The sequence below is a fragment of the Eleginops maclovinus genome, chromosome 21, assembly GCF_036324505.1.
Source record: "Eleginops maclovinus isolate JMC-PN-2008 ecotype Puerto Natales chromosome 21, JC_Emac_rtc_rv5, whole genome shotgun sequence".
NCBI classification, from domain to species: Eukaryota; Metazoa; Chordata; class Actinopteri; order Perciformes; family Eleginopidae; genus Eleginops; species Eleginops maclovinus.
This window is the reverse complement of record NC_086369.1, coordinates 6,987,293-7,013,237: the sequence shown is the minus strand read 5'-3', so window position 1 is coordinate 7,013,237 and position 25,945 is coordinate 6,987,293. Positions and strand designations below refer to the sequence as shown.

The 25,945-nt window shown below is 41.3% G+C and overlaps 3 protein-coding genes across 4 annotated transcripts; 2 read left to right on the top strand and 1 right to left on the bottom strand.

Moving 5' to 3' along the window:
- Nucleotides 1–70: 70 nt before the first annotated feature.
- On the bottom strand, nt 71–9,080 carry mastl (microtubule associated serine/threonine kinase-like). Its single transcript, XM_063873958.1, is given in 13 exon segments — nt 71–1,035; nt 3,005–3,106; nt 3,312–3,425; nt 4,372–4,513; nt 4,742–5,529; nt 5,532–5,658; nt 6,675–6,823; nt 6,990–7,146; nt 7,250–7,356; nt 7,450–7,538; nt 7,653–7,792; nt 8,555–8,692; nt 8,784–9,080. Coding segments are annotated over 13 exon segments (2,379 nt in total). The 5' UTR covers nt 8,952–9,080; the 3' UTR covers nt 71–877.
- Nucleotides 9,081–9,471: 391 nt separating this feature from the next.
- LOC134857987 (ATP-dependent zinc metalloprotease YME1L1-like) lies at nt 9,472–16,457 on the top strand. 2 transcript variants are annotated; one of them, XM_063873795.1, is made up of 18 exons: nt 9,472–9,706; nt 10,297–10,416; nt 11,090–11,258; nt 11,383–11,484; nt 11,604–11,713; nt 11,797–11,941; nt 12,110–12,193; nt 12,648–12,821; nt 12,962–13,114; nt 13,197–13,329; nt 13,407–13,469; nt 13,558–13,670; nt 14,016–14,171; nt 14,297–14,448; nt 14,527–14,653; nt 14,912–14,985; nt 15,408–15,494; nt 15,585–16,457. In XM_063873795.1, exons 1-18 carry the CDS (start codon nt 9,671–9,673, stop codon nt 15,735–15,737), a joined length of 2,151 nt encoding a protein of 716 aa, XP_063729865.1. In that variant the 5' UTR covers nt 9,472–9,670; the 3' UTR covers nt 15,738–16,457. The 2 variants fall into 2 exon arrangements, with proteins under 2 accessions (XP_063729865.1, XP_063729864.1); XM_063873794.1 differs by having other exon boundaries at nt 12,110–12,217.
- A 2,042-nt stretch (nt 16,458–18,499) lies between these two features.
- On the top strand, nt 18,500–25,744 carry pks1 (polyketide synthase 1). Its single transcript, XM_063873928.1, has 6 exons — nt 18,500–18,557; nt 18,628–18,781; nt 18,862–19,022; nt 19,106–19,309; nt 19,409–19,590; nt 19,673–25,744. Exons 1-6 carry the CDS (start codon nt 18,500–18,502, stop codon nt 25,151–25,153), a joined length of 6,240 nt encoding a protein of 2,079 aa, XP_063729998.1. The 3' UTR covers nt 25,154–25,744.
- The last annotated feature ends 201 nt before the right edge of the window (nt 25,745–25,945 follow it).

Below are 25,945 nucleotides of genomic sequence, written 5' to 3'. Positions count from 1 at the left end.
TTTTCCTTCAGGCACTAAAGATATACGATATCCAAACAAAGTATATTATGTTACAAACAAGTTTTATTTGTACAAGTTTATTTGCACATTTCGAACAACATAAAATTTCACAAGCGAATCGGAGCCTTGAGAACCTATCCTTAAAACTAGTAGTGTGGAATATGAGCAGGTGAACACATCAAAATTATAAACACAAATGACATAAAAGCAGGAACACCGTTCTGCTACAACATAAAGTACTGTGCTATGGTCTTATAACAAGATGTAGATTTAAAATATTTTATTGATGAATATATTAGTATTTTTTAAGCAGTTTTGTATCCCTTAATGATACATTTAGGCAGCACTCCCAGCCAGTCTGCTAAGAGCAAGAGAAAACATTACAATGAACAGTGCAGCAAAAAAAATGAGGTGTCGGCATGGCAGTAAATGCCCCATCTCCATGAACTTACTTATTTGTATTTATCACAACACAGAAATCAAAGCCTTTAAAAAAAAAAGGTATCGCCAAAGCAAATAACACTTTGCTAGTATAAGAACCTAATTTAAGAGAAATAACTATGCAATATGGTAATACCAAAGTTTAAAACAAGTGTACCTTCTACTCGTAAACTAGGTGATCATTTAACGGATTTGGCTTTTTTCCTGCCTTTCATCACCAGTGATTGCAAATACCTAAAATGCTTTTTAAAATGTGACCACCTTGAACAGAGAAACTATCAGAATCGGATTCATTACCGGGTTTTTTTAAATATATAGGATCTGATTTTGGGGGAAATTCCACCATGAGATCACGTGAATTCACAAACCTGCACAACTTAATCAACAGCCACAATTTGTTGACAGCTACTTTAATAAAACACAACTGTTTATAACTCTAGAGGCTGAAGCCAGACACGGCAATGTGCTGAGCGTTGTTTCTTGCATCAAAGTACGAGGTGTCGGTTTCGTCCTCTGGCTGAGGTATGAAAGGCATCGGCTGGTTATGCTGGTTGTCCCAGTCCAAGCCCTCGAACAGCGGGTGAGCTTTGAGTTCTAGTGGATGTTCAGGAAAAAAAGATGAGAACACACTTTGAATTAAAATGCGTCATATAGTTTGATGATGAGATATTAAGGACATTGAAACTAGAAATGATATTAGCATTTAATTATGTAATAATTCCCTGGTAACAGTTGTTAGAAACAGTCTCATCGTTTCTGGTTTTTCCTTTGAAACACCAAAGTGTTCAACACAATTCAAAAAACCTTAGGAGATAGATGAATTAGTTGTGTTCTATATTATACCACAACATTTTTACTTACAAACATATTTATTTGAATTTCTCATATTTCTATCAGATACAGTGGGGCAAAAAAGTATTCAGTCAGCCACCAATTGTGCAAGTTCTCCCATTTAAAAAGATGAGAGAGGCCTGTAATTTTCATCATAGGTATACTTCAACTATGAGAGACAGAATGGGGAAACAATCCAGGAATCCTAGGATTTTTAATGAATTTATTTTCAAATGATTGTGGAAAATAAGTATTTGGTCAATAACAAAAGTTCATCTCAATACTTTGTTATATACCCTTTGTTGGCAATGACAGAGGTCAAACGTTTTCTGTAAGTCTTCACAAGGTTGTCACACACTGTTGCTGGTATGTTGGCCCATTCCTCCATGCAGATCTCCTCTAAAGCAGTGATGTTTTGGGGCTGTCGCTGGGCAACACAGACTTTCAACTCCCTCCAAAGATTTTCTATGGGGTTGAGATCTGGAGACTGGCTAGGTCACTCCAGGACCTTGAAATGCTTCTTACGAAGCCACTCCTTCGTTGCCCTGGCGGTGTGTTTGGGATCATTGTCATGCTGAAAGACCCAGCCACGCTTCATCTTCAGTGCCCTTGCAGATGGAAGGAGGTTTTCACTCAAAATCTCACGATACATGGCCCCATTCATTCTTTCCTTTACACGGATCAGTCGTCCTGGTCCCTTTGCAGAAAAACAGCCCCAAAGCATGATGTTTCCACCCCCATGCTTCACAGTAGGTATGGTGTTCTTTGGATGCAACTCTGCATTCTTTCTCCTCCAAACACGACAAGTTGAGTTTTTACCAAAAAGTTCTATTTTGGTTTCATCTGACCATATGACATTCTCCCAATCCTGTTCTGGATCATCCAAATGCCCTCTAGCAAACTTCAGACCTGGACATGTACTGGCTTAAGCAGGGGGACACGTCTGGAACTGCAGGATTTAAGTCCCTGGCGGCGTAGTGTGTTACTGATGGTAGCCTCTGTTACTTTGGTCCCAGCTCTCTGCAGGTCATTCACTAGGTCCCCCCGTGTGGTTCTGGGATTTTTGCTCACCGTTCTTGTGATCATTTTGACCCCACGGGGTGAGATCTTGCGTGGAGCCCCAGATCGAGGGAGATTAGCAGTGGTCTTGTATGTGTTCCATTTTCTAATAATTGCTCCCACAGTTGATTTCTTCACACCAAGCTGCTTACCTATTGCAGATTCAGTTTTCCCAGCCTGGTGCAGGTCTACAATTTTGTCTCTGGTCTCCTTTGACAGCTCTTTGGTCTTGGCCATAGTGGAGTTTGGAGTATGACTGTTTGAGGTTGTGGACAGGTGTCTTTTATACTGATAACGAGTTCAAAAAGGTGCCATTAATACAGGTAACGATTGGAGGACAGAGAAGCCTCTTAAAGAAGAAGTTACAGGTCTGTGAGAGCCAGAAATCTTGCTTATTTGTAGGTGACCAAATACTTATTTTACCGAGGAATTTACCAATTAATTCTTTAAAAATCCTACAATGTGATTTCCTGGATTGGTTCCCCCATTCTGTCTCTCATAGTTGAAGTGTACCTATGATGAAAATTACAGGCATCTCTCATCTTTTTAAATGGGAGAACTTGCACAATTGGTGGCTGACTAAATACTTTTTTGCCCCACTGTAAGTTCCCTGAAATTGAAGATCTGAGGACCAACATTGTTTTAAATTGAAATCTTGTAAAGCTGTTCTCACCTTTTAGGCCAGCTCTTTTTGTCATGTCCATGGTTAGGAGAATTTCAATTGCATTTCTTGCATTGACAGACAGTTCCTCCTCTTCCTCAGGCCAGGGAATATCTAAAATGATTGACAGTGTTAAAGAAGCAACAATTTCTAACAGGAAGCCGTTGACAGAAAGCATGTCATCAACATCATAATGTAAACTGAAACTTTGATTTGTTAGGCATGTTGATCATAAAACACCGGCTGCGAGCGAGTTACATATTTGAGAGCATTGTGTGGTTTACGTCAGGATGTTTCTATAAAAGCAAACCAAACCCACCTCTGTTGAGAATATTCTGGAAGACCAGAGGGGGAGTCTCATCGTTGAAAGGTGGCACACCTGTGAGGAACTCAAAAAGACACACACCAAGCGCCCACCAATCCACCATGCAGTCTGGATAGAAGCAAAGAGAAGTCACATTTCACACAGCTGCTGGCTTTAAATACCACAAGTTTTTACATTCCAGTTAGAGTGCACCAATTGTACTGCAGTGGCAGGAGCGGGGACTTAGTAAGGTTGAGGACAAAGGGAAGTTCTGGGAACTCATTTTCTTTCAATCACCAACATGTAGCATAAATATATGTAATTATCACTCACATTAATATTGATGCGTGTCTAGGATTGTAGGTTTACCAGTCTTTTGCAATGAATGCAAGGATTGTAGAACACAATTATCTATTGAGTTGAACTATGAACAAATCTTGACAGCTGATGAATAAACACTGCCACAAAGAATCAATCATGTCACAGACTGACTGCTCATGAATCCAAATGGCAGCAATCATGTTACAATGGCATGGTGCGATTGACAGGAAATAAATAACAGCATATCTGATCAATAGGTTATTATTAGATGACAATTTGCATTGTGATGTCAAAAATAAAGCAAGGGATATTGAATATATGCCACAATCAGCCCAAATATTAAACCTGATTCCGTGTAACAATGGTGTTAGCTGAATGTTAAAAGACAATCCCATTTCTTTAGCCTTTTTAAAAATCACACATTTTAACTGCTGCCCCCTTCCCTCTGATCAGGCCCACAGTCTTTCCCAACAATCCCACGGGAAGAACCAGAACCAGTAGGGGAAGGACAATGGGGGAAGAATCAGCTCATTCCCTTTAGCACATTAGCAGGCTGGGTGATCATGCAAGCTTACTCGCACAGAACGGCAATATCACTATAAACTTACCACACTGACAACTTCCTGAAACTCAAACAAAAAGGGCTTGTCACACAGACTACAGAGTCAGCCTTCCAATGTCAATACTTTAGGACCGTTTTGGGCTATTTGTGTGCTGCTATGTTACTCTGAGCTTTTGAATTTCCCAATCTTACCATGTGGTTTTCCCAAGAGAAGCTCCGGCGCCAAATAGTCAGGAGTTCCTAAAATGGGTACACCCTCAACAGGCAGTGCCCCCCTCCTGACACTCTTTGGAGTCCTTAAGGGGTTGTAAGAGGTCGACATGGGCTGAGGAGTCTGGGGCGAGAAGCAAAGACAATGACACAAATGGAATTAGAAACCCTTGAATAAGTAACATTTGTGTGGTTTAAGTCATTTACAATATATTTTAATACCCCCGGTAAATAACCACAACTCTGAAACTGATTTAGGTCATCCCAAAAAAGTATCTTTTTTATTTCTAGTGTACCCAAAGTGTTACAACTTCTATGGACTGCAAACTTAGGACATCGATCTACAACGTACCTGACATAGAGAGCTGTTGGAACTGGGTCTTTTCTGCACTGGTGTTGTGTTGCCAGATGCGGAGTAATGGGAAGCAGTGGTGGATACGTCCATAGCATCAACAGAACCGATGCTGAACCGGGACACCCCCGACATGTTGGAGTGGTTGATGGAGCTACAGTAGCTACGGAAAGCGACAACATTTTTCGGCTTGAGGAATGAGGAGGAATTTGCATCACCATCAGGGAGCTGGTTAAGGGAGGAGCAATGAGGTCCTTTCCAGACAAAGTGACCAAGTGTGGATGTTCCCATAGCAACAGCACATGGAGTTTGTGGGAGTGATTCAGACATGGATGAATCTTTATGTTCCTCTAGCTCATCAGATGATGCTGAATTTCTGTTTTTGGCAAACTTTCTTGTCTTGTGAGATGCACAGCTGTCCATAGTGAGAGATGTTTCGTGCATAGAGCCATCAAAGTCAAGGCGCAAGCTCCTGCATACGTCAATGTTGTCGGTAAGGGGTGATGTGAAACTTGAATGTGATAGGTCTTTGGGTCCGTCTTCAAACACGTCCTCTGTTGGCTCCTCTAGTTCACTTAACAGACTTTTAGCAATGGGACTGGAGCGTGTTGGGATCCGCTCTACAGCTAACCCAATCCCCTCAGTGGAGGCCAAGAAGTCAAGGATTTGGACGTTAGAAAATGTTCCAGTCAGGCCAGTGTGAAGCCTTGCAGGTTCTTCCGGAATCTCGTAGCATCTCTTGTAGGCTGTGCTACGTTTCTTGGCTTGGATCTCCAACGACTCGGGCTTCTCTCCATTTCAGAAAATGTCCTCTTTACAGACGAGGCTGACGAGGCATCCACAACAGTGCATTTTGTGGGCACACACTCTCCTTTGGATTCAGAATGCTTCTGTTTGTTAGCGTGTTCATTTTCTTTCTAAATAAAATATAAAAAGAAACAGTTACAATAAGGATAAACCAATGAAGGCATAAGAACATGCAAATCAAATTTCATTCAGCTTACAGCTGCAGTATAACTGTACAAACATGAAACTCAATAAGCCAAAATGTCTGTAAGCATTTAAAACTATATCATCATTTGAAATGACAAACTGGTGGGGACAAAAATGGTCAGGACTAATATATAAAAATTTAACTTTTTATATATTAGAAATGCAATGAAAATACAGCATGTTTTTCTTTATTGCAAGAACAACTCTTGTGGCAGTTTAACTGGACGTTCAATGGTTAAGCTTGAAGATATGCGCTGCGGTGCTCTGAAGCAGCGGCGCCTGCAGCTGCGAGCCGGCGTTCTTAAACACAATTGACCCTTGTTTGTTCCAAAATAATAATAAAAACACAAACAAAAAACGATCATGTTAAAAAATAACTTAACCCAAAACATAATAATACTTTGGTCTGACTCAAACTATCCAAAAGGCACCGAGTCGAGAAAGAGGGAGAGAGAGATTAACCTTCCTAACAATTAATTAGGCTACAAAGCCTCATAAAAAATAACTAGTAACTCACATACAACTTCAGCACCAGTCTACTGATTTTTGTTGATAAACATAAGCATGTTAACATGCTCTGGGGTCAGACGCGACCACAGCCTGGTGACCGTCAGTCCAGGCCGCCGAAATCACCCGCTCTGAGGGGACTGACGTTGCTGGGACGCACAGGTACCTCAGTGCTAACTTGGCCAGCCTGGGGAACCTTATTCCATTCACTTTCCACCAGTCTGTAAGGGTGCAATCCAGGGGTTGGGGGAGTCTCCCTCAGAAAATTCTGAAGTTCTGCTTCGATGTAATTATATCGATAAAAAAATGTACGTGATCGACGAAATTCTTAACGATCAATAATCGATCGTCGATTAATCATGCCCCTCCCTAGTCAGGACACCCGTGTTTAATAAACTATAAATTACATACAGTCAGGTTTACAATCACTGACCTCGTCACACTCCCACAGTGGACTGATGGCCCCTTCAGTGTCAGTGGTGCTGCCTGCACTCATCGTTTCAAACCTTCTCCTGGTCTTCAGCAGGCTGGGGGTCAGATTTTTTGCCAGCTTGTGAGGACTAATCGCAACATTGTTGGGTCCTATGGAGACATAACAGATAAAAGCAACTGTTAAATCTGATTTTCTGTGCCAAGAGCTCACAAGGAAGGTGTACTCCCCTTAAACATTCCTTGCATTCCACACTGTCACGGAAAAGGGTTGGAAATAGCCAAGATGGGTTACTCTTTGATATGTACAATGACATACCTGTTTTCCAAGGGTATCGAGCCTGTGAACACTGCTGCTCTTTCTTCAACAAGGGAGAACCAAGAGAGGTTTTCTTCTTTCTTAGTCTGCCGCAGGAAAGGGGACTTGACGCTGCAGATGTGCTGCAGTGGCGCTTTCCTTCTGCTGCAGGTGAATTCTGCATTTGATAAAATAATTATAGAAGGAATCATTATTCAACTTAAAAGCTATTAAGAACTATTAGAGAATTTCTTCACGCAAAATCATAGTAATCCACTTACAAATCCAAGAGAGCTGATTAAGGAGAGCACTTGACCCGGGGTGCGGAAGTAATCTTGTTTTGGTTTAGCCAAGGAAGGAGTAGTAAGGATATCCAAAATACTCAGCTCTGAAAAGCACAGAGATGAAATAAAAGGAAATATTAATACCATTTCACTTTGTGATCAATGCGTTCAAATGTTAAGGGGACGGGACTACATACCTCTGTCAAGCTTGACTTTAGAAAGGCCGAAGTCTGTCAGCTTAACATGACCTTTGTTAGATATAAGCATGTTGTCTGGCTTTAAGTCCCTAAAAAGTTGTAAATCAGGTAAGTGTCCAAGTCACACAACAAGTCTTATCAAAAGGCTACTCAATCAGTGTTATTAACATTAAACAATACATAAAGAAATAGTATCACAGTACCTGTGGATTATACCATGACGGTGGAGGTAGTCCAAAGCCAATGCAACCTCTGAAATGTATTGGACAGACATATCCTGGTCGAAATACCCATAATGGTGTAGCAGAGATTTGACATCTCCACCAATGAGATATTCCATGACCTGAGAGCAACATACAAATAAAGCTTTATCTTAGGCAATCACTGTTAATGTGTTTTTGAAAGTGTCATTATTTCGGCTTTGGGTGTGACGCTAGGACGGTACCGCTCCGTTGACGCTTGCCGGAGGGCGTATCTGGCGCATGGGGTTAGACGCGACCGACAACCAATCACATTAATCTCCCGCCTCTGGAAACTCAAAGCAAAAATAACCCCGCTTTTAAGAGCTCGATTATTGCTAAAAATGGATTTATATGATGAAGATGTATGGCATTAATGTCTATGGCGCTATTTTGTGCTACATGCCATGCTAGCTTAATATGCTGTATATGCCTGCTAGCGGTCCATTCGTTGTTAAAACGAAGTACACTGGATATAAACTCCCCAAACAGGCGAATACATACCAGTTTCACCCACTGTCTCTACCACCTGTCACTATGCCTGGTCCCTCCTGTTTGTGTAAAGGGACTGGTCGTACAAGACCGGGTGATTCCCTACTGTTATTATAATTTTTTCTTCCATTTTTGGGAAAATAAGGAAATGAGCTGCGCTATGGCTTTCCCGGCATATTTACATACACGCGGTTTGATTGGCTAGCACTTGTACTGGCATATTTGCATATGCGGGATTTGATTGGCTGTGCCACGGACCTGACGCGACGCCACGGAACAACAATGCAGTTCGGCAACGCTTGACGTCACCCCATTCAAAGTGAATGAGGATGTCTGTTAAGCGTCAACGCAACGGAACCGTGTGTACGGCTTACCAGATAGATCTTGGTGGCCGTCTGAAGGGAATAAAACAGTTGAACCACGAAGGGGCTTTTGCTCAAAGCAAGTGCAGCTCTCTCTGCCTTCATCTGGCCCGTCATATTTTTAACAACCATATCTGCTTTCTTCATCATCTAAAGAGAAAAAACATCAATTACAATTATTTTTTTAAACAAATGCGTCTCATTTTGATGATTAAAATCGTCAACAATCAAACCAACTAACCTTAATGGCATATAAACGCAAATTTGACTTCTTCCGGGCAAGGTACACCTTGCCAAAAGCACCGCGGCTTATTGGCTTCAAAACGATGAAATCCTCGATTGAAGGCGGTTTAGCTTTATCCACCGGTTTTTCATTGCTACTGGAATCGTGCTTTCCATCTACGTCCATGTTTCAAATGAAGATTCAAGCTGTGTGTCTGCAACTGCCCGCCAGCTCTAAGTAAACTGTTACATGTTAAGAAAAACAACCTCACGTTTGTTTTGAAATTTTGAATTTAATGCCCTTTGACGGGGTCCTACAGACGTCAGTTCATTTTAGTTGTACACTTTACTGCCTGTATTTAAAGTATGACATATATATGATGTGCTGTAAATACGTGTTAGTTATTAACTCTTGCTGTCAAATTGTTAAGTGTATAAAATGTTCTGAAAATAACATGCTAATGGAACGATAATAATTTAATTTTGATCAGGCATTAAGGAATGTATGTGAACACAGAGATAAGTCAATCAAAAATATTTAATGAGAGCCAAGCTTAATTTCTGTAGGCAGAATGTGCAAATAAATGTATATTTTTTTGTCATTTAATGTTTTTTTTTTTTTTTTTAAATATAAAATTGCGTTTCGAGGTCCAAAATGAGGTCCACACAATGACGCAAGCTGCACCCGGTAGTAATTCAACCTGACGTAATATTGTAGTCCAGTCAATTGACCTCAGATGCCGGAGAATCCATTTGCTGTTGTTAGCTAAGCTGCTGAAAGTTGTGTAACAAGTAAAAACAAAAGGACACTACCGCTGGGAGGACTCGCTTATTTAGGTTGTATAGAGGGCCTCCCCTTACACTTCAAATCCTGAAATCCTTATTGTAGATTGTCTTTCTGCAAATATGTTTTCACTGTCAACATCGTTTCAGCCGCAGCAGGTAAGCCGTGGATAGCGTTTTCTTTTAGTTAGCTTTTGCGTGCTCTTCTGTCAACGTATTGCTAACTCAATGTCATTTAGCTATCAAGTCAGAGTTGCCTGTAAAGGATTTCAATTGGGGTTATAGGAACAAGAACTGAGGTCTTTCGATGTTTATGTCATGTGTTTTGAAACGGTCAATGACAACCTAGCTCGGCTAATGTTAGCATTAACAAAGCGACAGTCATAATCAGCCTCTGCTTATGTCAGGCTGCATGCGTACGTGTAGATTCGCGTATGACAGTACCATCTTTTATATCTAGGAAGTGCTAGGTTGTAAGAAAGTGGAACGGTGCTAACTTTATTTTCAGAGTTGAGGTTGTATAACCGTCACACATCTGACGTAAGTGAGCCATACTGCTCTGTGATTGGCAACGAGCAGTGTAGAGTCAGCCTTAATAACTGATGTAATTGTCCTGACCCACTGCCCTGTCTGGAACAAAATCTAGCAACCCTTGAAACATTAAGTTATATTTGTGTTTAGCACGTATAGTAAGGTCATTATGTTTGGAAACACTGTTCTTTACTCGTCTCTGTTTATCTATCTGCCAGATGATAGTGCCCCTCAGCCAGCTCATCAATGCCCTGCACTCGCTGAAGAACTCAGCCACAGCTTCAATCCAGACCCTGCACAAAGACTTCATTCCAGAGCACAGTACATATCTGAAAGAGGTGAGATCATCACAGATTACAGACATGATTCCCTGAAGGGACCGTACATAATCATCAAAGACTTTGGTCTGAACTTGTATGTTTGTAACCATATGCATTTAATTAGACTTTGTCGGTAAGCTAACCAGACAAACAAATAATACTAAACATTATGTATGTCAGGCAAACTCTATATCTGTAGCCAATAACACCCTGAAATAAGTATTGCGATTGAGAAAGAACCCTTTTTTCTGGCGGTTGACACTTTGATTAAACACATCAACCACAGCAAATCTCTCATGGTTCAACATTAAATATTGTTTGAATTATGTATCCCAAAGGTTTTCCTGCAGGAAAAAACATTAAAAAAAACAAGATGATGCGTCCCTGACAAACTGAAAGGCCGCTGTTAACACACCATCAAAATGTACTGCAGGCATACCCTATTTATTACCTTATAGTCAAAGGGTTATTTACATGTGTGTTTTTACCAGTACCTGCACCTTTGATTGTCTTTTTAATGATGCAATCCAAATATTTGGCAAATCCCAACGCCATGTAGTATGTCTCATTTGTGTTCATTTCTGTCTCCAAAAACTGATTGCGATACTGTAATGTTTAAACACTTTTTTTAATAGATTTTGCCAAACGTACGTAATGATTTTAACCTACTTTTGCTGCCCCGTGTTTACAGCCCAGTGTAAGTCTGAGGGACCTCGGCTTGTCAGAGATCAGGGGAAGTCAGCTGGATGAGCTGCTCAGCAGGTTACTCCCTATTCCCGGACCAGAAGAAGCTCCCGTTGTCCCCTCAGTATGGAGGTCCAGCTATGTTTCTGGAGACAGCTTCTTCCACAACAAACATGGTGAGCAGCGCAGGCCGATGAGCCTTCTGATGATTCTTCACACCCTTGTTGTTCCTAAAAATATCTTACTTTATAAAAAGATTTTGTGTCTGAAATTCTGTCACGTAACAAACACATTTTTCAGGGTTCTCACACAGGAGGTTGGGGGTCTTTGGCTCTCCAATATTCCACAGACAGTACCACAGTCCTTTAAAAGGAGCTTGCTCAGATCTTCAATTCTTGCCTGGTAAGAAAGCTGACTTCAAATCCCTAACCTGGTGTGTGAAAATTACCGATGTCTATGAATGGGTCGACATTTCAGGGAAGTGTTTAATGTGTGGCTTTCAATATGTCTCTATTTTTTAGTATTGGTCCAGACTCGGGGTTTCAAGACTATGAGAACAAAGACCAGGCGAACAGAGTCTGTTTATGACGGTCCAGTGGAATCTGAGCCCTACACACCAGCTTTCTTAAAGGTAGGCCGATATGTGGGGCACATTTGGAAGTGTAATATGCCACATGTTCATTTCCAAACTAACTTTCTGTTTTTGCATTACAGGGATTGCTTCAGCGGGAAAAAGGACCAGAATCACTGGACCAAGTGCTGAAGCAGAAGAACCTTCCAGAGAACCAGCAGGAAGCTTTCAAGACCGGATTCAGTGAGGGGTTCATGAGATCACAGGCTTTCACTCAGAGAACACAAGGCATGTGGCTCACTGACTTAGCTATCAGGCACTACACTTATAAATATCAAAGATAATACCCTGAGCACAACTCCACATTTCCTTTGAGTGGCAGTGCTGAGTTAAGATGCAGAGAGATGTTATGATTGACCTAAACATCTTATCTTTTCGTCTGTGCTCGGTTTACAGACTCGCTGAGGAGAACCAGATTGATCCTGTTGGTCCTGCTACTTGTTGGAATTTATGGCTTGTCGAGGTCCCCGTTTCTCTCGGGTAAAGGCTCCTTTTCTGATGCTGGTTTGTTTCAGTTTTTATTCTCTCCTATGCTTGTAATAAACTCAAAACCCTACATGCACACTGTAAATATATGTCTAAAAAAATGGATTATAATAGTTTTACTTGAGCCTTTAATCTTAAACATGTTAAATGTTTTGTCCCTATTTAAGTTAAGTTAGGTAATAAGAGATAGCATTTCTCCTTGAGTTTGCTTGTAGGGTTTGACTTATTATTCTGCCGCATACAACAGTTTAGTCATGATAAATTACAGCTATGTTTGTTTTAAGCGACAATTATAAAACTTTTAAAATAGTAGGGAGTAATAAATGTGAAAAGGAACACAGATTTGGGTCTTTATATTTACATATGAATGTGCTGCAGGTGGCGTTTTGTCTTTCTTTGTAAAGTTTTTCTGGTGTTTCTGTTCTAACCAGTTTTTTCCTTCACACAGTGAGGTTCCGCACCACATCTGGTCTTGACTCTGCAGTCGACCCCGTCCAGGTGAAGAATGTGACATTCGAGCATGTCAAAGGAGTGGAGGAGGCCAAGAATGAATTACAAGAAGTTGTGGAGTTTCTCAAGAACCCCCAGAAGTTCACTGTTCTGGGAGGAAAGCTGCCTAAAGGTATTTGAAAATGTCTCTACATCTTTCATTTCCTCTGGTTCTGTGGTCCAGGAAATGAGCGCACAAGTGTGGCAATTGTTCTTATCCTATTTTGTTTTGCTGACACGCTGTTATTTAAAACTAATCTGTTATCCTCTCAGGGATCCTCCTGGTTGGTCCTCCAGGCACCGGAAAGACTCTGTTAGCACGCGCTATCGCTGGGGAGGCTGATGTTCCTTTCTACTACGCCTCCGGGTCAGAGTTTGATGAGATGTTTGTGGGGGTTGGTGCGAGTCGTATCAGGAACCTTTTCAGTAAGTCTGCTGGATTTGAGAAAAATGAACGAGTATCCGGCTCAGGATGTATCCAAACAAACTCTCTCTTTTTGGTTTGCAGAAGAGGCAAAAGCAAATGCTCCTTGTGTCATCTTCATCGATGAGTTGGACAGCGTTGGAGGAAAGAGGATTGAGTCTCCGATGCATCCCTATTCTAGACAAACCATCAACCAGCTGCTGGCTGAAATGGATGGGTCAGTTTCCTGCCCTTTGACATTAAACGGACTGTAAAGAACTTCATTTTTAACTCTTGATGTTTGTTACTTTCCAGGTTCAAACCAAACGAAGGTGTGATCGTTGTTGGTGCTACAAACTTTGCAGAAGCTTTGGATAAGTATGTTTGCATTTCATTGCTTCACATAAGCTCTAACTTGCCTAGGAATCACTCGACTACGTATATTAACTTCTTTGCTGCTTCCCAGCGCTCTGATAAGGCCAGGAAGATTTGACATGCAGGTGACGGTCCCTCGCCCCGATGTGAAAGGACGCACGGAAATTCTCAACTGGTACTTCTCAAAGGTCAAAGTGGACCCTGGTAAGTCTTAATGTTAAATATTGATGTACTTTCTTTAAACTAATATCCCAGCAATCACACCTCTCAGGATATTAGTCTTACTGCACTCTTTTTTTGTCATCCTTATACATTTTTGGGCAATTCAGAAACAAATTCAAATTGGAAACTTACAAAAAGGAGAACAATTTATTGCTTTAATGAACCGATATTCTCTTTTTAACCAGTTTTTTAAATTAAGTATCAGCATTCCTTATCAACTGAAATCTAAAAGCATCAGAGTGGTCCACCTGTGAGAATACCTCTGAAACCATTGTCTCTTGAACACTGATTCACTGATGCATTTTCTATTGTGTCGCTCCGTTACAGACGTGAACGCAGAAATCATTGCCAGGGGGACCGTGGGATTCTCCGGGGCCGAGCTGGAGAACCTGGTGAACCAGGCAGCCCTGAAGGCAGCCGTGGACGAGAAGGAGACGGTCACAATGGCCGATCTGGAGTTCGCTAAGGACAAGATCCTCATGGGTGAGTACACACCGTGTTTAAACCTGCTCTGCAAACCCTGACATCACATGAGACAGATTACCCAGACACAGGGAAAATACACATCAAGATTAATGGAATGTTTTTAATCCTTTTTGTAAAACCAGGCCCTGAGAGGAGGAGTGTTGACATCGACAAGAAGAATAAGACCATCACAGCCTACCATGAGTCCGGCCATGCCATTGTAGCTTATTACACCAAAGACGCAATGCCCATCAATAAGGCCACCATCATGCCCAGGGGCCCGACTCTGGGCCATGTAAGCTCTCTACAACTGTTTTTTGTGAGTTCTCGTTAAGATGGAACCTAAAGCTAACATAATGTCTGTCCTTTGTAGGTGTCCATGCTCCCAGAGAGCGACCGCTGGAGTGAGACCCGAGCCCAGCTGCTGGCTCAGATGGACGTGAGCATGGGCGGCCGAGTAGCAGAGGAGCTCATCTTCGGAGATGACAACATCACTACTGGTGCGGGAGAGCTACATTTTAATTTATGCATGGGTGTAGTGTGCTATCAGCATCAGAAATAATAATCCAACCACACTGTAACCATAATATTTATATAGTTTCTCAATACAGTGTGGACCCAAAAAGCATCAAATAAAGCCTTTCTTTTAGAATTTGACATCCGCACTGAAGTACTACATTACCATATTATAGTTAATGTCTGATAATATGAACGGTATGCTGTGTTAGTTACAATGTTCATCTTCATGTGTATTTAAGGAGCTTCCAGTGACTTTGATGGAGCGACCAAAATAGCAAAAATGATGGTGACAAGGTTCGGCATGAGTGACAAGGTAAGAATTTAATTAGTCTGGTTTATGAGGGAACATTTTAATACTTTCCACTAACATAGAAGGCAAAAAAAGTACTCAATAGTGCTGTTCTGTGGATTGTATTGCTATGGTTCAAGAGTTTTTTGTATAGTGTATATATACAATAAAGTAGTAGGTCAAATCCAAGCGTAAATTTACCGTTTTATCCTGAACATGTTGATTTTAACTCCTCTTCCGAGACAGGGAGAATGGTTTATTGTTGTGTTAGAATGAAAACCCTCAGTCCTCTTAAAACGGTAACATATAATTACTCCTAAAACCTAAAAAGTCTGTAATTCTGGACTCCCGGGGAAATGCTTCACAGCATGTAATGATGAGCATCCCCATCTAATGCACGAGGAAGTCTATTGTTCATTCCACTCAAGGATGTGTTTCTGTTGAAGCTCGGGGTGATGACCTACAAAGACGTGACCAAGCAGAGCCCCGAGACACAAGCAGCCATCGAACAGGAAGTCAGGGTTTTACTGCAGGTGAGTTTCCCAGAGCTATGTTTAATTTACAGGTCTGTTTAGTAGTGTGTCTCTTTCTTAATCCATTTATTTTCTCCCTCTTATATCCAGGACTCGTACGCACGTGCTAAATCCCTCCTGAAGACGTACAGTAAGGAGCACAAGATGCTTGCAGACGCCCTGCTAGCACATGAGACTCTGGATGCCAAAGAGATCCAGAACGTGCTCGAGGACAAATCACTAGACCACCCGATACCTCAGTAGATATTTTATAATCTTGTATTATGTATATATGAAGCTGTGCAATTGCGCACTGGCCTTTCGGAGGCCTTGTATTTCATTTGTTTGAATCCCTTTTTATTATAGATGTGAAGATGACAAGGAGCCACCTTTCACCCCTGTTATTTTATTTTCATTTGTCTTGCTTTTCCTGTAGAGAAGACAGCCATTTTTTTTTTAAAGAAATCACAGTTCAATTGGAGGAAATAAAAAATGTGTTCTCCACGTGTTTGTCCACGGGTGTCGCTAAGGGCTTATTGCCCTCAACTCCCAAGACATCATTTTATACATTAGTCATATTTGGTATCATTACGAGGTTATAGAGCAAATGGAAGTTGACAAAGATCATATGAGATGAATGCTTTCATGTAATGTCTATGTCTCATATACATTTGTACCGACAGGTGAACACCATAGAACCTTAAAAGACCTCAATCTAGAATGTACCAAGGTACTCCTGATTCTGCTGTTCATACTAGAGTTTCATCTCTAAATGATGTCGCATCTATCTTGTTCTTATTTATTTAAGTGCCCAAATGTGTGTTTTCTGAAATTAGCGATAGACCCTTCTAAACTCACGTGTAGCTGATATATTTGGGGAACTGTATATAATCTGTCGGCGTGTAAAAGGATTGCTTCTGGGCTCCTGTTTGTTCCTTGGAGGCTTTCTTGGAGCTCAAATAAAGGTCACCCTTGCTCACGAAATTGGTGTTCAATACATGACTCAGGTAATGACATGACTAGCAATGTGTGAGCACCTTTTGCTTATTTTCACATCCTACAGAAGGACAATTAACCCACTTACACCTTTTTTTTTTTTACTATGGTTACATTCTTTGGTACAATATTTAGTCACCTTTGAAATACACAATTGGTTCCTAATTTTTAGCCCTTTGCTTCTGGAACTACAGCAGATTTATAACTCTTTTTATTATGAACTCATTTGCATATTTAGTAAAAAATAGATCTAGAAACAGCCAGGTGTTAAAATTGCTTAAACGGAATGGACACACACATCTAGTGAAAAGGGACATCTTTGGATTTGGTTCAATGTGGAGGCCGAGCAACACAAACATATGGATAGTTCATTCAATCGCATGGCTCTGTAGAATTATTCCAAAATGGATAAAGAGAAATGGAAGGTATGACGTTGATTAAAGATTCTGAATACTTATGTCAATTTGATGTATAACATTCAATATTTGTATGTCTTTTTTTATCATGGAGTTGAGTGTTAGTGTTAAACACTTTCCAGATAATTTATCAACAAAACTAAATGTCAAAACATTTTAAGGCACATTTGCTTTGGTATTCTGTATGTGGTTCATAGAAAGACACGGGAGGAAGAGTACGTAGCAAAACAAAATAAAAATAGACTGTTATGGCAGCTATTTAAAAAAATATTTTAAGACTAAATTAAGAACATTTACATATGACAAATACTATATACTGTATTTAAAGTGGAGAGATGTGCTGATTTAAAAGAGGTAGTGTGGAGAAGAAATGTGCAACATCTGCAGGATTACATTATTTATTTTATTTAAACAAGACGTGTGCACGATGTGATGTGCATTCAAAGTGTTTCCTTTGAACAGCTGCATTATAATAATTACTGTTGCATTTGTCAATAGACTTTGATTCCATGGTATGCATCTATCTGCAGATTATGTGTTCAGTCAATTAGTTATAAATACAAATCGTTTTTAGTAGTATTATGTTAATATTTCTAGTGTTTGATATATTTAAAGCATACTTTTGTCTTAATAGCTCTCTCAATAGAGACAAAAATGTGCTCTCACGGTGTTCTCAATCTATTTTAATACCTGATTCATTAATCAGTTTGTCTTATCCACTTTAATGCTTCTATGTTTAGGAACATCTTAGAAGTTACAAGGTTAATATTTCCTTTGAGATACTAGGTGATCACAGGAAATGACCACATAAAGGCCTTCAAAGTCAACTTTATTGTCAATCTTTCAGTTTGTGTGTACCGACAGAGGGATCGAAATACTGTTTCCCACAATGCAGAGGATTAAAAAACACAGAATATATCAGAATCAGAATTACTTTATTTATCCCAAATTGGGAATTTTTGTTTGTGAACGCAGCAAAATAGGTACAATACAATATGAAGCATAGCAAAAAAATTGAAATAGAAATAAGAAATATACAGACAGTAAATACTGCAATATAATGGAATATTAAATGAAAATATAATACAAATGTACAATGTAAAGTGTAAGAGTATGTCAATATATACAAAAATAACTGTCATTTCAAAACGGATGTTGATGCTTTATTGCAGTAAAGAAGACTGTCCATAGCCGCTTTGAAAGTGTCTGGTGCTGGATGTGTGTGTCTGTGTGTGTGGGGTGTTAAAGTCCAGGTACAATGGGGACAGGGGGGAGATATTGGAGGGACTTAAATGTCTGCCTGGAAAAAGCAGACTTTATTTTACACTGAGCTCTTTTGTTAAACTGCAAACAACACAAACAATGTATTCACTACTCCCTTTGAATGATCTGAAGTTACAATTAGTGTATTTAGTTCCAGGGGAAGCCATCTAAGGTGCAACAAGGCAGGGCATTGTTGCGCCCCCCTTTTCATCCGCACAATGTGTATAAAGAGTAAGAGGTACAGCAGCCGGGACTGCCCATTAAGCTTCACTATGGAGCAGCTGGAAGTTTCTCCTTGGCTTTTTGGATAAAGCAACCCTTTCCGCAGAGCAAATCCATCTCAAAGGAATAATGGAGGACGCAGATGACGACATCGCTGTTATCGGGATTGGATGCAATTTCCCTGGAGGTATGACTGAAGTATTTGGAATTTCTCTGAGTTGTTTTTCGAGGTTGTCTTATCTATTATTGTATTTTAGGTGAAGGTTTGGACAATTTCTGGAGGGTTCTGTTGGAGGGAAAGAACTGTGTTGTGGATATTCCACCAGAGAGATTTGACACCACCTTATGGTATGATGCTGATGAGAGCAAACCCGGAAAGACTCAAACAACCAAAGCAGCTCTAATAGAAGGGTAAGCATTATCAGGGAAAATCAAATGTTGATCCCCAAATTAAAAAACATGTTGATAAATCTGATAATTACATTTTTCAGGTTTAATGAGTTTGATCACAGGTTTTTTGGCATCACCGAAGCAGAGGCTGATTTCATGGACCCTCAGCAGAAACTCCTTCTGCAGTGTGCATACAGGGCATTAGAAGATGCGGGTATAGCTATGGAAAGCATCAGCGGAAGCAGAACTGGAGTGTACATAGGTAATTACTATCTTTCACATTAAAAACTCCAATCATAATGTTATTATAACCACACTGACATTTTGTTTTTATTGGTATTGCAGGTCTGATGAACAGGGATTATGAAATACTCCAAAGTAACAGTCCAACTACGATTAACCACTACAATGGCACCGGTACAGCCATGAGCGTGGCCGCCAATAGAATATCCTTCATCTTTAACCTCCACGGCCCTTCATTTGCCATTGACAGTGCCTGTTCTTCATCTTTGGTGGGGCTTCATGTAGCCTGCCAGGCTATAAAGCAAGGTATTTGGTTTCTCTCTTCTTTTTTTTAAACATTTTTCCTAAAAGCATTGCATCATATTAAAATGTTCCATATTTTATTTGACTTTATTTTTGAACAAGGAGACTGTGAGATGGCTCTATGTGGAGGAGTCAGCTGTATATTAGAACCAAGAGTGTTTATTGCTCTCGGCAAGGCAAAGATGATTTCACCTGATGGGACCAGCAAACCTTTCTCTAGCAGAGCAGATGGCTATGGTAGAGGGGAGGGCTGTGGTGTAGTTCTCCTGAAGCCTCTTAAAAAGGTAAGATTTTTACAGTAAGGTAATGCTATTAAACAGAAGGGGAAATAGTTAGTCTGCTAATAATGTCACTTTCTTTACAAAGGCCATAAAAGACTGCAACAGAGTATGGGGTATCATCAGCAAAACCGCGGTCAACCAAGATGGACACTCCGTTACTCCAATTACCAAACCATCCATGACACAACAAGAGGAACTCCTGCGCAGAATCTACTCAAAGTCCGACCTTGCAAATGTCCAGTACATAGAGGCTCATGGGACTGGAACCCCAGTTGGAGACCCAATAGAGGCGGGAAGCATCTCAAATGTCATCGCTAAAGCCCAACCTCCTGGTTCAGAGACATTGCGGATTGGCTCTGTCAAAGGCAACATAGGACATACAGAATCTGCAGCGGGAGTGGCCGGACTGATAAAGGTACTCTTAATGATGAAGCATGCAACCATTGTTCCGTCAGTTTTCTACTCAGAAGAAAACGCCAGTGTAGATGTAAAAGCTCTTGGTATAAGAATTCCAACCAAAGCTGAAAGATGGGACACAGAGGGATCATTAGAGAGGCTAGCTGGGATCAACAGCTTTGGATTTGGAGGTACAAATGCACATGCGATTGTAAGAGAGTACAGACACACCACCGTACCCAGTCAGATCCACAAAAGCTGTACAAATCTGTTTGTTACATCTGCAGCCTGTGAGAAATCATTTATTCTGTCTGTCACTGACACCCTAGAGAGGCTTTACAATGATCAAACTGTTGACTTACAGGCCCTGTCATACACTTCTGCATGTGGAAGGAGTCATTCTAGGCACAAATATAGAAGAGCTTTCCCAACATCTTCCCTCTCAGAGTTGAAACATCAACTGACAACTGTATTGAAAGCAAACGTTGAATCCATAAGTCCTGACATCAAGCTGGTCTTTGTGTTTTGTGGAAATGGTGTTGCCTACTGGGGTATGTGCAAGCAGCTCATAACAGAGGTCCCTGTTTTCAGAGATAAGGTCAGAGAAGTTGATCATCTCTTTCAGAGTCATAAAAACACCAGCATCAGTCAATGGCTTGCTGGTGAATATGATAATGATGATCTGAGCAAGCCAAATGTAGTCCAACCTCTTCTTTTTGCAGTTCAGGTTGGAATTGCAGCCCTCTTAAAGCACTGGGGTATCAAACCTGACGCTGTGCTGGGACACTCTGTTGGTGAGGTTGCTGCGGCTCACTGTTCTGGTCTCTTGACTCTTGAGGATGCTGTGAAAGTGTTGTACCACCGTAGTACGCTCCAGAATAAGGTCACAGGGGGGAAAATGCTTGTTGTTAGTAATGTGGCCGTAGAAAAGGTGTTAAAAATCCTTCCAGAGTTTGCTGGTAAAATTTGTGTTGCAGCGCTCAATAGCCCCCAATCCTGCACTCTGTCTGGGGATGCAGATGCTATAGCCATCCTTCAGGAGAAGCTGAAGATTGTGTTTGCAGAGGAACATCTCTTCCTCCATGAACTAGATGTACCAGCAGCATACCATAGTCATATGATGGATCCTATACTTGATGACATTGAGAAAAGCATTAATCCCTTGTATGCCAAAAACAAGGAGTGCCAACTTTTTTCAACTGTGACTGGAAACTGTTATTCAGATGGTGACTTTACAACAGGAAACTACTGGGCAAAGAACATCAGAGAGCCGGTTTTATTAGAACAAGCACTGCATGCTGTCACCAAAGACAAGCACTCAAAGACAAATGTGGTCTTTGTGGAGATTGGACCCCGTAGGGCTCTCCAAAGAAACATACGCGAAACTTTGGGGAATAACACTTTAGTTCTTCCCTCAGTGCAACCAGAGAAAGATTGCAACACAATTTTGTCTACTGTGGCCAAGCTGTTTGAACTGGGCAACAGTGTAGACTGGCATCAGCTGTACAGGGGTTGTGAAACATCGCCCACAGAGTTTCCAGTCTACCATTTTGACAACACCAAAAAGGAATTGAATTTTGAAGCTGTGATAAAAGGTAATAAATCATCTGCCCCTCATATGCTCTTATCCCAAATAAAGCATGACAACAAAGAGTACATATGCAACCTCTCATTAGAGACAGCGCCATATCTGTGGGAGCACAAAAACAACGGTGTTCCTATTGTGCCAGGCGCATTCTATGTCGAACTGGCTTATGCCTCAGTGATGGCGAGTTTAAGGCCAAAGAAGCCTATATCTCTGCTTCAGCTCAGTGTAAGATTTGAGAACCTGTTTGCACTCAGCTCCAACTGTCATCAGTTGAAAGTGACTCTGGAACCTGGTGAGAATGGAGCTTCATTTAAAATACATTCTCCTGTTGCAACACATTCCTCTGGCACGTACAGATGTACTGATGGCCAAACGCTGATAGAAGAACCGACCATTTGTCTTGACATGATCTACCAAAGGTGTAAATTGGTGATGAAGAAAAAAGAGATTTATTCTATTCTATCTCAAGCAGGATTTGAATATGGCACTGTCTTCAAACAGCTTGGGGATGTACATTTTGGAGAAGTTTTCAAGGAAGCCGTGACAGCTATTCAAGTCCCAAAGGAACTTCTAAAGCACCTCCATGACTATTTCATCCACCCTGTGCTATTGGACTATTTCTTGCAAATGACCGCTGTGGTAGCTATCGGAAGGCTAACAGCCAAGCAAGGATTTCCCTCAGCCATTGGTAGTGTAGCCATATCAGGACCTCTACAGGAGAAAATGGTCATGTACTTGCGAGCCACTCAAGAGACCCCAGGTTTCCTTGAGGTGTCTGGTGGCTTTTCCAACACAGATGGTCTTGTACTTGTGGAACTAATAGGGGTGAGGATCTCATTTTTGGGCAATAGCTCGAATGGTCTTCAGTCACGCTTTTTCCACAATGAAATGATCTCAATTACTGACAAGGAAGACTTGCAAAATTCCCAAATAAAAGCAATCGTTTTTGAAGACAAACTTGGCATTGCTCAAGGATTAAGGCCATACTTACACCCAGAGTCAGCATTTGTTGAGAGCAGAGAGCATTGGATGGCAGACCAAGTTCAAAAATTAGTATTGGGATCACTTAACAGCAATGATTTGGAAAATGTTCTCTTCTTTTGGGGTGTGGATGATTTCAGTCACTTGTCACCTGAGAAGATGCTGGACCGCTTGGTGGCTTGCTGTGAGCTATTTCGCCAGATTGTTTTAGTCTTGAAAGAGAGCAAACGCTTTTTCACTGTCCGTGTCATAACCTTCAGATCTACAGAAAGGACTGTGGACCACGTCAGTCCTGGTTTTGTTCTGTCTGGTATGACAAGGGCTTGTGCAGCAGAGATTGCAGGCCTCTCTTTTCAACTGATTGATCTTGCTTCTGTAACCAGTGAAGACATTCAAACGCTGGTTTGTGTGATCAACACTTGCCAACATCATGAGGTCATAATCAGTAATGGACACGCTTCAAAAACGAGAATTGTAAGGACGCCCATGAGAGAGGATGTTTTGTGTGAAGTAGATATGCTGTCAGTACATGAGGACGACTTTGTTCTTCAGACAACTGATCCATACAGGATGGCTCACTTGTCTGCCGTCCCCTACGACGCAAATGCAAGTCCTGTCCAAGAGAAGTCTGTTGAGATTCAGCTGACCACCGTATGCGCTCATTCATCAGATTACTTTCCCGTCACCACTTCACATTTAAACTTTGGCAAGACAATGTATTGGAACAAGCATACGTCACTGAATCACAAGCTTCTGGCTTTAGATTTCAGTGGAATCGTCACAGCTGTTGGGAAAGATGTATATAATCTAAGAGTGGGAGATCATATCGCTTCCTGTTATCCAGTTACCGCCACTGCAAAGATCATAATTCCTGGAGCCGTGTGCTACAGCACCAACAAACACCCGATGTTGAAAGAGACTCCATGTGTGTCTTACTTCATACTGGCCTGGGAGATCCTGCAGAGAATGCTGTCTAAGGTAGAACAACAGTACAGAAGGCTGATCATCATCTCGTCCAACTCAGCCTCTGCTCTGATGAAAGTTTTGGCTTTGTCAGCAAACAGGTCAGGCTGGAATGTTTCCTCCCTTCCACACTTCCGAGGACAATCCCTGCATTTTGATCGGAGTCATGCATTTGTATTTCTTCCCCCCTTTGATCACTCTTGGCAGGGGATGCATGACAGTGGTAATCCCGATAGACACATTGTTTTTGTCTGTAACAATGACATGTCCTCACTCTCAGCGAACCTGTTTGCAATGAAGAGTGAACACATTCAAGTGCATAAACTGGATGTGGCTAATGTTCTTCAAAGAGCCAATCTGCAAAAACAAAACAGGAATATCTCCAATTGGCTAATCTCATTAGGTTTTGATACATTATCTCTACCTTTGAAAAGGGAGACTTTCCAACTGTCACGCACAAACAAGCGTCACACTGATGCAGATGATGAGTCCTACTTCACAACAAAGATGGTGCAGCAAGTTGTTCTAAACCAAACAGTATCTGACCGTCCAGTGTCTGATATCCCCTTCCTTCCAAGGTCCGGAAAACTGTTTAAACAAAGCAGTGTTTATATTGTAACGGGAGGGCTCTCTGGTTTGGGACTTGAGACCGTAAAGTTCATTGCCCATAATGTTGGAGGTTGTATTGCAACGCTGTCCAGAAGTGCTCTGACTGATGAAATGAAGTTTGAAATTGAACTGCTCCAGAAAAGATATGGGGTGACAATAATGAATCTCCAATGTGATGTTTCTGTGTCGATGCAGGTCTTGCACGCAATCTCAATGATTAAACAAAAATTCCCCTCTTGTCCAATCAAAGGAGTGTTCCACAGCGCTGCGGTGTTACATGATGCGTTGATCGAAAACCTTGATGAGTCCCTTTTCCGAAAGGTGCTGCAGCCCAAAGTGTGTGGGGCTCTCAATCTACATTATGCAACACTTCACAACAAACTCGATTTCTTTGTGTGCTACTCCTCCATCTCTTCATTTATTGGCAATGCATCCCAGTGTAACTACGCAGCAGCCAATTCTTTCCTGGACAGTTTCTGTCATTATCGGAGAAACCTTGGACTTGCTGGACAGTCCATCAACTGGGGTCCTTTGAACCTGGGTCTTTTGTTGAACAAGGACAATTTCCAACAGTTTTTGGAGTCAAAGGGGATGATGGTCATGGATGTGTGTGACGTTCAACAGGCACTTGAAACCTGTCTTGTGATGAACAGACCACAACAAGTCATATGTAAGTTCAACTTCAAAAACCTTCACATTCATGTGCTTTCACAAAATGCCTCTCTCAGAGAGCGGCTGTCAGGTCTAGTGGAAATGGAGCTTAAGGATTATCTCAATAATGAGCCTAGGGTTCAGCATTTGTCTTCGCCACATGAGAGTGTCAGAAGAATTGTCAGTGACATCATCAATGTTAGTGTGGATGAGCTGGATGATGACTCAACTCTGTGTGGGCTGGGAATTGACTCAATGTTGGCCATGACGCTTCAGAACAAAATGTTTCAAGAAACAGGTGTAAATGTACCTTTGGTTAAAATACTGGACCCCAACAGTACGGTGGCCACCTTGGCATGTATAGTAACAAATGGATAATTTCCCCTAAAAAAACAAATGGGTGGGAAAAGCACATGTGAAATAATTGCCCCCATATGTTAATGGCCACAGCTTCTAAACAGCAGTTGTGGCTCACGCTGTGACCCGCAACATAGATTCAAGATGCAAAACAAATAGAGAGTTAACAACCAGCATTTTGCTTTTATTGAGCCTCTCTTAAAACAAGCTTACTTAAATGAGAAAGGTCTGGAGGACTGGCCAAAATGAACAAAAAAGTTAGAGGGAACCTAAGCCAGCCACACCATGGGCCGTAGGACCCAGAACTTCCCCCCCCAGAACTAAAAGGCAGGTGTGTAACTTAAGCCACGAAAACTGGTCTACCAGGTCTTCCAGGCTAAATAAGAGTCATGACAAAAGGAATGCAGCCCTAAGGCCTAACTACAGGTTGCGGTCTGCAGCAGAGAGTGTCGGCCAGCGTCAGACAGGGGGACATCCTTCTCCTCCAGCCTTCCTTTTATACCGGTGATTAGCTGAAGTCAGGAACCCTTGCCTAGGTGCACCCTTGCAATCAGGAGGGAGAGAACAAAAGGAGGGAGAACGTAACATTAACAAATTACACTACATTCCACAACACATTTTTTCTACTGGCAAATGTTGTCAGCGTAGCTAAAGCTTGATATCGCTTAAGCCTTTAACCTTGAGAACCACTGTCATTGTCACTGCACTTTTTACATTTTGTACTTCCTTATGATTGTGTCTTGTTTGCTTTGTGATATGAAATAATGAGTGTTTACAGTATAGCACCCCTTTTGGACTAACATATGTACCATG

Bases quoted from the DNA above. Each gene is read 5' to 3' on its own strand.
- LOC134857987 (XM_063873794.1), top strand. From the start codon at position 9,671: ATGTTTTCACTGTCAACATCGTTTCAGCCGCAGCAG. The intron at 11,259-11,382 runs GTGAGCAGCGCA...CACATTTTTCAG, and splicing joins CTTCTTCCACAACAAACATG to GGTTCTCACACAGGAGGTTG. The intron at 13,671-14,015 runs GTAAGTCTTAAT...GCTCCGTTACAG, and splicing joins AAAGGTCAAAGTGGACCCTG to ACGTGAACGCAGAAATCATT.
- pks1 (XM_063873928.1), top strand. From the start codon at position 18,500: ATGGAGGACGCAGATGACGACATCGCTGTTATCGGGATTGGATGCAAT. The intron at 18,558-18,627 runs GTATGACTGAAG...ATTGTATTTTAG, and splicing joins TGGATGCAATTTCCCTGGAG to GTGAAGGTTTGGACAATTTC. The intron at 19,591-19,672 runs GTAAGATTTTTA...TTCTTTACAAAG, and splicing joins TCCTGAAGCCTCTTAAAAAG to GCCATAAAAGACTGCAACAG.